We start from the raw sequence: 10195 nt of genomic DNA on the forward strand, positions 1-10195 counted from the left end.
CTTTCTGGTAACTTTGAACTTGGATTACCAGAACTCAGCCGACATGTTTTCAATAAGCAATTGCAGAATCTAACAGTGAACGAAATAGAGACAACAACAGGAACAAAATATAATAGTAAAACAAAACAAACAGTAAACAAAGAAAATAATACGCTTGAGTTACCCTGGTTCACCCAATGTGGGCTACGTCCAGCTGAGTTAATATTATTGCAATATGTCTCACCTCTCTCGTTTACAATGAATGAATTGCTCTCTCTCCCATAACAAAAGAAAAATATGTTTATATACTAGGTTTAAGAGATTAAACCTAGTTTTACAAGGATTCTTATTCCTAAGCCCAACCCAAAAAGGAATTAATAACTTAAAAGAAATCCTACAGCGGTTATACATGGAAAAGGCCAAAACCGCCTACGGGCTCAGGGGCGCTGCCCCCACGACCCCTGCCCGCTCGCCAGGGAGCGGGGCACCCGAGTGCGTCTCCGTTACCCATTAATGCTGAAGTAGTCGACAACTCCAACAAACAGAACGACATCTTCATCTTGATGGTGTGGATATGTCTTTAGTTGCTCCTGGCTCCTAGGTGAACCTGTCTTCAACTCTAATATCTCTTGTTATCAGCAATACAGACCTGCGAGGCAACTTCCCAGAACACGTTTTTCGCCTTCCATTCCTCCAAAAGTTGAGTTTAACCAGTAATGAATTTCTAACAGGTACTTTACCAAAGTATAATTGGAGCTCTTCACTGAGATTCTTGTATCTCTCTGAGACAAATTTCTCAGGAAAATTACCTGAAACAATCGGCAACCTTATACAATTGAATGTTTTGAATCTCTTTGGTACAAGTTCCCTTTACACTCCTGGGGACTTGAATAAATTCGAAGGGTCGATTCCAACATCATTTTGGAACTGCACGAAAATAACTTCTTTGGATTTGTCAGGCAACAAGTTTACAGGCGAAGTTGCAACGTCATTATCTAAACTCTATCAGCTTACAAGTTTAAATCTCGGAGGGAACAATTTTGAATGAAAATTCCCAGATGTTTTTGGCAATCTCAGCAAATTAACTCATCTAGATCTTTCATTGAACAATTTCAGTGGTCAGTTGCCATCTTTAGCATTCAACCTCTCACAGCTTTCTATTTTAGACTTCTCCAAAAATCAAGTTGAAGGTCATATTCCATTTCAAGTAAGTGGTCTTTCAAATCTAATTTCTCTCAAGGTGTCTAATAATTTTTTTGCCAGAAGAGTACCATCTTGATTGTTGTTGAAAAATGGCTTTTAGCAAAATCACATGGGGTAGAAGTGATAATGGAGAAAGGTTTAGGGACTTATATGTAATAGGCCAAAATGAGTTAGTTTGTCCCACATTGAAAAGGAATGAAAAGTGGGAAACTTTTGGGGCCTATATATAAGGACCTAAATCAATGTTAATTGTATCCCAAGTTGTAATTCTATTATACTTCTTTTGTTTAGGTTTCTTTCTTTAAGGACCCTTTAGTTTGCAAGTTTTGTTGTATCTCCCCTTTGTTTTGGGTATTTGTTGTATTGCCCAAATATTTGTAATATTGTTTGGAGATAGTGGAGCTTTCTTTTGCAGTGCCCGAGGACATAGGTTTTAATACCGAACCTCGTTAATTTCTGGTATTCTTTATTTTTGCATTTAATTTTGGCAATTTATTTATGCTTTACTACTTGTATTATTATATTCAATAAGCTAGCGTTAGAGTTTATGTTTCCATTGCATAACAGTTGTTTACTCTGCCATCTTTAGAGAAATTAGACCTTAGCAATAACAAACTCACAGGTCCAATTAAGGAGTTCCATCCGCCTGGTTCACTGAAAGATGTTTCTTTGATGAATAACGAGATTCAAGGTTCAATTCCAAATTCCATGTTTGAACTCTTAAACCTTACATCCCTCCACCTTTCATCCAACAACTTGAGTGACAATCTGAATACAGACAAGTTGTCTAAGCTCAAAAATCTCGTTCACATTGACCTTTCCAACAACACCTTACTATTATTTGTTAATCAGAAAAATGAAACCTTTATGTTGCCTAGACTTGAAAGCTTCAGTTGTTCTTCTTGCAACATAAGTGCATTCCCTATTTTCTTAAGAGCCTCAGAAACATTGGCATTCTTAGACCTTTCAAACAATAGAATTGGTGGCCAAATTACTCAATGGGAATTTGAATTGTTTCACAATTTGGTCGATTTAATCTCTCTCACAATTGTCTTACGAGTTTCTTCCCTTTTGGAAAATCTTCAAATATGAATCTACGGGTTCTTGACCTTCAATCCAACTTTCTCCAAGGCCCCCTTGTGATTTTAGATGCACCATCTATGGAGACCTTATTACTTTCCCACAACAATTTTATAGGAGAGATCTCTTCGTCAATTTGCAACTTGAGCCTTGTTCGTCTTGAACTATCTAACAATAACTTGAGTGGAACAATTCCTGAATGTCTAGGAAACGCTTCTAGGCTTTTACTCTTGAACCTTGAAATGAACAATTTCCATGGTTACGTCCCCTCAATATCTGTATATAGCTCCATTCAATATATCAACCTTAACAACAATAAGTTGGAGGGATCATTACCACCTACATTGGTTCACTGTAGCAAATTGGAAGTTCTAGATGTTGGGAACAACCTGATAAATGATACTTTTCCTCATTGGTTAGCAAAGCTTCCAGATCTAAAAATTCTAATATTGAGATCTAATAGATTTCATGGTTCCATTGGAAAATCAAAGACAAGATTATCATTTTGTAACCTACGAATAATTGATATCTCTCACAATCAGTTCACAGGTTCTTTGCCACCAAGATTTTTTGAGAAATTTAATATGATGGGTGGGGAAAATTTTAAAGGTGAATTTGAATATCTGAAAGAAGATCCATTTATTGTGTGGATAGGCGATGGGCCGAGTTATTATTCATATTTTTCAATTGTTTTAACAATGAAAGGTGTTGATGAGAAATAGACAGAATTCTAAACGTTTTCACAATGATGGATTTGTCAAACAACCAATTTGAAGGACAAATTCCAAAAGCTATTGGAAAGCTTAATTACCTCCAGGCCTCAACTTTTCTCATAATAATCTTACAGGTCATATTCCACCATTATTGGAAAATTTGACACAACTTGAATCATTGGACTTCTCTTTCAACAACTTTGTTGGAGAGATTCCTAATCAGCTGACAAGTCTAACATTTCTTTCCGTGTTGAACCTTTCATACAACCAACTTGTCGGATTCATACCTCAAGGAAATCAATTTGGTTCATTTCCAAATGACTCTTATATTGGAAACTTTGGGTTGTGTGGATCTCCATTGTCAAGGAAGTGTATTCGTGATGAGGCATCATCTCCAGTACCATCAATCTACCATGAAGAAGATGAGTCGAGCTGGTTTGATTGGAAAATTGCCTTGATGGGTTATGGATGTGGACTAGTGTTGGGCATATCCATTGGATATATTGTATTCACAACAAGAAAACCGCAATGGTTCATAAGGAAGATTGAAAGAGTAAGTCTGAGAAACATGAGGAGAGTTGAAAAAAGACCTCCAAGAAGAAGAAATTAGTAAGTTCATGTACTTCTCTTTCATGTTTGAGTTTTTAATCTTCTTCTTCTACTTTTTTTAACCATTCTCATTATTATTCATGTTTTGGCAGGAGAATTCCACCTCCTTTCTCCAACAAAGGGTAAACCCACTTGTAGAACTGGTTTTGGATTCTATATGGGTCTCTGTTCTTGAAATTTCTAAACTTTATACATCAGAATTGGTCCTTCATGTTTGTTTTTTTAATTCTAAGTTTAAGCTCACTTCCATAATTGATTTTCGATTCAGTTTGCACTTCTAGTCCTCTGTTTTATTTTACAATTCATCTCCCTGTCCTGTTTTTTGGTATTAGCATGGTTAATTTTCTTTAGTCAAAGTAAAATCCATTCAATTACTATAATTTGGTGAGGGCATGGTAGTAATGGGGTTATTTTCATTACATCGCTCACAAATTTTATCCATAAACATTTGGGGGAAAAAAATTATATACAAACAGATTACAACCCAAGAATGAAAATTCTCCAATGCTTCAAGTTGGTTCAGTTGGAAATTGCTTTGATGGGCTACAAATGTGGATTGGTAATCGGCTTGTCTTTGGGATATATTGTAGGGGTAGGCATGGGTAACAGGTAGAACTAGAAGCAGAGTCGACTCAATGGGGTGTGTTTTGTAATTTTTATATCAAATATTATTTGAAATATAAGGAATTGCATTTGCAAATTGGGGAAAAATGGGGGAAAAAAAGAGTCAAACTCAAGTCTCCACCCACTGTCCAGTATACGATTTGTTCTCAGTTCATGTCGTCAACCTTCCATCACCATCCAGTCGATCATCCGATTGGTAAATAATTTTATTAAATGATTTTTCTTTTTAAGCTACTAATTGACTTTCTTGTGTTTATTTTGTAGAAATGACTGGACTTGACGAAGGAATATCCACAGCAAATTTGGAGCATGAGACATGATGTTTTAATGATTGCATTTCAGTATTTTGTTATTATGTAACTTATGTTATTTGAAATGATGAATGTTATTTATAATTTTCAGATTGGGAACAGTATTTGTAGAAGATGTGATTTTTTTAAGCAAACTGTAGGGTGTATGTGTGAATTTTGTGAACTACCAGGGGTGTACTTGTAATTTATTTAGGGTATATTTGTCATTTTTAAAATAATAGGGGTAATTTAATTCTCCTATATACCAAGGACCGGAACAGAACCTGCATTTCAGGTTCCAGTTCCAGGAACCGGTCGGTTCTGATTCTCGTTCCTAGCAATTTCGACACGCTCACCCCTAATTTTTATATTATATTCGCAACAGGAAAACTGCTATGGTTTGTAATGATGGTTGAAAGAGTAAGGTTTAGAAACATGAGAAGAGTGAACAGAAATCATCCAAGAAGAAGACATTAGAGAGTTAAAGCTAGTGCTGCTCTCTATAAGGTGAGTCATCCATCTTTTATAGAATATATCTGTAGCTTTGTCTTAATTTAAAAGCATAAGAATTTAAAGCATAATTTCCAACATGTTTTCAACATTCTCTTTCTTTTCAGAGCAAGGAGGATAGCCGGTTGTGTCTACATGTCTAGTTATCATCTTCAAGCCATCTATTTTCTTCCACTCTCTCTGGACAAGTAATTCGTATGTTATTTTTGGGTTGTGAAGTAATTCAAGTAGATGGTAAGCTAATATATTTTTCACGCGCTTTAGATAATGTGGTTCTGTTGGAGTTACTGAGTGTTTTGCTTTTTATAAATTTATTTTGGGTTGTGAAATTGGATGTGAAGTAGATGACAAGCTAATAGTCTTTTGCTCTATAAAATGGCATTGTTGAAATTACTAGTCCTATTGACGAAGGCAAATTAGATTGCTGAACCGAAGGAGAAGAAAATTAGGTGTGCTCTACTTTAATTTCCTGTAAGTCAGCTGTGCTATTTTTTTACAATTGTTTGTCCTGGAATGGTAATTATATTTACATCTTGAAAAGTCTATTGATTACAAATTGTTTAGACTACATCATTATCCAAGTTAATTTCGATTCTTTTTTAGTTGAATATAAGGTTTTTCATACTCACTAGTGTTGCAATACTGCTTCACTTTACTCCTTTTATCAGGTTTTGCAGATAAAAGTATCAAGGATACAACACACAAGAGTTTATTGATAGAAGTTGGATGTAGGAATGGAGGCTTAAATAGAATAGTGCTGCAAGATTACGTTTATATTGACTTTGTCTCCACATTCGGTTGGGATATTGTGTTTTGCCATATCCTATTTGTTCCCATGTCAAATTATATATCTTTAGGAAAAACTATTTAATAAAGAATATAAATGTGAATAGGAATAGAATTATGAGAGTCTTATTGGGAATTGAAATATGAATTCCATTAGAAATAAAATGTCTCATATACTACTTATAAATATAGGGGTAAGAACCAGTTCAAGGTTATGAAAGAATGTGAGAACACAAGTTATTTGATGTAAGGATTATTAAACGTCATGGGTAGAGTCTCTTAGAAACTATGATGGTTTTTGCACTAGGCATTTGTTATGTATCGAGTTTATGGTGCTGTGTATTCTTGTATATCATGTTCACGAAACTATAGTGGAGTTCTCTCATCCGTGGATGTAGGCGTGTTATGCCGAACCACATAAATATCGTGTCTCTTTATGTGATATGATTTTATTCCTATGTTATTAATCTCGAATAGATATTTTCCGTTGCGCAATCTCCTAATACATTCATCACGTTTTGAAACTTAAAGTTGGACTCTTTTTGTGACATTTAGAGCCACCCAAATGGAAACACAATTTGTGCTTAATTCTCTTAAAAAATTTCTAAGATTTTCAATCTAAAATTGTGGCTGCAGGGTCATAATCCCAGATTTTTTATTCTGCAATTTTTTAGCACCAATTGCAAGAGAAACATAAGTCAGTCAGTTACCACTAAATTTACACTCCATTTTTAATAAAATTCTTTTTTCTCGAAATGTTAAAAGCATTTGATTTATCCACTAGTGGATGACCAAGACTTGGTGGAGTAGACCTCAGTGCATGACCGAGACTTTCCTCCATTCCTTCTCTTTTTATTTATCTATATAACACGTGGAGTTTATCATGGCACAATCTACTCCCCTGCCTCCTCTTCATGTACTTGAATTTTCGAGTTATTTTCTCTTTCCATATTAACTCTTCTTCTCCTTCTGCAAAACTTTGCTCCCTTGAACAAAGTCTTGCCTTACTCCAGTTTAAGAATACCTTTACAATTGATAATAGTTCTTATTACGATTTTGAAGACTATTCTCATCCTTAGACAGACTCCTGGAAAGAGAGTACTGATTGCTGCTCTTGGGATGGAGTCACTTGTGATTGCTTCATAGGTCAAGTAATTGGCCTTGATCTTTCTTCTAGTTGGATTCGTGGTGCTGTCTTTGACAACAGTAGTCTCTTCCTCCTTCACCGTCTCCAGAAGCTCAATCTAGCCTGTAATGTTTTCAGTGAATCCACCATCTCATCCAAGTTTGGTCAGTTTATGAAACTGACACAGCTTAACCTTTCTTTCTCCGGTTTCTATGGCTTAATAGCAGCTGAAATCTATCACTTAGCAGAACTTGTTTCAATTGACCTTTTTGGTAACTTTCAGCTTGGATTACTAGAAATCAGCCAAAATGTTTTCAATGAGCAATTGCAGAATCTGTTGGTTTTGCTGGAGAATGCAAAGGGAAAAACTGATGAAAGAGAGACCAAAATTGGCTGCAAATTTGTGCTCTGTTTTTCATTCATAAAACAGGGGCATTTTTATACAAAGATTGTCCAATGTTTCACCGGATGCAGTGGATATTTTTACATGCATAAATCTCAACCATACAATCAAAACTGATACAAGTAAAAGGCTTTAATCAAGGCTGAATTCACCTAAACACATCACATAAACGTATCACAAAAAACTTGCAAACCAGCAGCTCCGTTCAACTGCTTCTTGTACAGCAGATTTTTCAAACTTTGGCGCCAAAATGTTACAACTTCAACCGTCTGAAATCTTCTTCATTTCCAGCAAAATATCACCAACTTCAACAGAATCTAACAAAATTAAGGCATCTGCATATGATGGTTTGGATAAGTCTTCAGTTGCTCTTGGCTCCTTGGTGAACCTGTCTTCAACTCTGATATCTCTTGTTATCAGCTTTACACGCCTGCAAGGCGACTTCCCAGAAAACATTTTCCGCCTTCCATTCCTCCAAAAGTTGAGTTTAACCGGAAATGTATTTCTAACAGGTACTTTACCAAAGTATAATTGGAGCTCTTCACTGAGATTCTTGGATCTCTCTCACACAAATTTCTCAAGAAAGTTACCTGACACAACCGGCAACCTTATATACCTGAATGTTTTGAATCTCTCATATTCAAGTTTCTCTGGAAAATTGCCAGACAAAATTGGCAATCTTGGGTACTTGAATATGGTGGATCTTTCTTTCAACAAATTCAAAGGGTCGATTCCTACATCATTTTGGAACTGCACGAAAATCACTTCTTTAGATTTGTCATCCACTAACTTCACTGGCCCAATTACGGCATCACTATCAAAACTTAGTCTGCTCAGAAATTTATATCTCGGTTCCAACAGTTTCTCAGGGCAGATTCCAGATGTTTTTGGCAACCTCAGTAAATTAACTGATCTAGATCTTTCATCCAACAATTTCAGTGGTTGGTTGCCATCTTCAGCATTCAATCTCACACGACTTTCTGTTTTAGACTTCTCAAAAAATCAAGTGGTCTTTCAAATCTAACTTCTCTCTACATATCAGATAATCTTTTAGACGGAAGAGTTCCATCTTGGTTGTTTACTCTGCCATTTTTGGAGAGATTAGAGCTTATCAACAACAAATTCACAGGTCCAATTGAGGAGTTCCATCGGACTGGTTCAGTGGAAGTTGTTTCTTTAATGAATAACCAGATTCAATGTTCAATTCCAAATTCCATGTTTGAACTTTCAAGCCTTACAGTACTTGACCTTTCATCCAACAACTTGATGAGTGGCATTGCGAAGTTAGACATGTTGTCCAAGCTCAAAAATCTCAGCAGCATTAACCTTTCGCATAACCCCTTACTATCATTAATAACTAACAAAGCCAACTTTACCTTGCCCAATCTTGAGGATTTCCATTTCTCTTCCTGCAACATAAGTGAATTCCCCAGTTTCTTAAGAACTCAAAAAAATTTTGGTGTCATTAGACCTTTCAAACAATAGAATTCCTGGCCAGATTTCTCAATGACAATTGGAATTGTTTCACAATTTGTACTATTTGAATCTCCCTCACAATATCCTGACAAGTTTCGTCCCTTTTGGAAAAAATTCAATGATGAATCTATTAGTTCTAGACCTTCAATCCGACTTGCTCCAAGGTCCACTTTTGATGCTAGATGCGCCTAATATGGCTACCTTATTAGTTCTTGATAATATGTTCACGGGAGAGATCCCTTCATTAATTTGCGACTGGAGTTCTATTGAAATTCTTGACTTGTCTAACAATAACTTGAGTGGAGCAATTCCTCAATGTCTCGGGAACTCTGATACAATGTGGTGATTTATTACAATGTCTAGGGAACTCTAACACATTGGTGCCCTGAAACGGAAAGCCAGATTTCAGTGGAAACTATTACAATGTGGTGATTGGCATATGGTAAGAGGCAGAGGACTTCTCTGGATAATTAAACAGAGTATAAAGACGGGAACCAGGAGAATTATCAGAATACATCATTATTATTAATTTTTTATAATCTCTATAATCAGGAGAATTTAACAACAGCCTCCATAGATTTAACAAGCTTTAATTCTAACTAATAACTGAGTCTAACTAATTCAGCTCTTTTTAATCTTTAAACTAGAGCTGAACCAAACCTTCTTCAGTAGAGCATAAAAAGACTTTGCCAATATATTGTTATTAATTTCTTGTAACACCAGCGCTTGCAGCAACTAACTGGTGGAACCAATGATCCGCTAACTCACTACCCAATCAATGAAATTCACCAGCACTCTTTGTCTCTTTGAAGGATGTAAGTAAATTACTGATCAGTAATAGGTCTTGCATCACTCATAAATGAAATTTTACGTGACAAGATATATCCAATAAAAAGGAAAAAAACCCAACCATACAGTAATTATACCAGAATCAAAATAGAATAAGTAATCTTAAATTTGAAAGAAAAAGAAAAAAAAATCAACAAATATCTAAAAAAATTATCAAATTTCTTGAAAATTCAATAGAACGTAAATCTACTTCGAGCAGCAGGGTGTGATAGTATCATAATGAGATTAAAAAGGCAATAAATTCTCACTGTTTTGAGAAGGACGGCCGAGGTTTGCTAAGGCAGGACGGGACCTTTGAAGCTCTCTCAATTCATAGCCAAAAACGCTTGAGAGCTTCTCTTTGGCCGCATTAATCACAAAAGCAGGAAGATTACGCTGAGAATAGTTTTTCGTAACCAAGTGAACAAGTTCCTTTCTCTTAATCGGACATCCCGATTAAAATAAATTGATAAGTATGTTATATTGATATGTTTAGTTTAAAATAATAAATTTATTAGTATATTATATAGATTTATGAATTGTGATCTTTTTAATACTATTATTTATT

The 10195-nt window shown here is 35.4% G+C and overlaps 1 protein-coding gene across 1 annotated transcript; it reads left to right on the forward strand.

The window, feature by feature from the left end:
• Positions 1-2270: 2270 nt before the first annotated feature.
• LOC116145166 (receptor-like protein Cf-9) lies at positions 2271-9145 on the forward strand. The gene is made up of 8 exons (XM_031430600.1): positions 2271-2871; positions 3110-3528; positions 3677-3796; positions 6874-7256; positions 7351-7445; positions 7548-8264; positions 8366-8606; positions 8893-9145. Exons 1-8 carry the CDS (start codon positions 2271-2273, stop codon positions 9143-9145), a joined length of 2829 nt encoding a protein of 942 aa, XP_031286460.1.
• The last annotated feature ends 1050 nt before the right edge of the window (positions 9146-10195 follow it).

The sequence above is a fragment of the Pistacia vera genome, unplaced genomic scaffold (assembly GCF_008641045.1).
Source record: "Pistacia vera cultivar Batoury unplaced genomic scaffold, PisVer_v2 Contig460, whole genome shotgun sequence".
NCBI classification, from domain to species: Eukaryota; Viridiplantae; Streptophyta; class Magnoliopsida; order Sapindales; family Anacardiaceae; genus Pistacia; species Pistacia vera.

Excerpts from the sequence above, each read along its gene's own strand:
- LOC116145166 (XM_031430600.1), top strand. The coding sequence starts at position 2,271 with ATGAATCTACGGGTTCTTGACCTTCAATCCAACTTTCTCCAAGGCCCC. Across the intron at positions 2,872-3,109 it reads GGGTGGGGAAAATTTTAAAG|GTCATATTCCACCATTATTG; the intron begins GTGAATTTGAAT and ends ATAATCTTACAG. Across the intron at positions 3,529-3,676 it reads TCATAAGGAAGATTGAAAGA|GAGAATTCCACCTCCTTTCT; the intron begins GTAAGTCTGAGA and ends ATGTTTTGGCAG.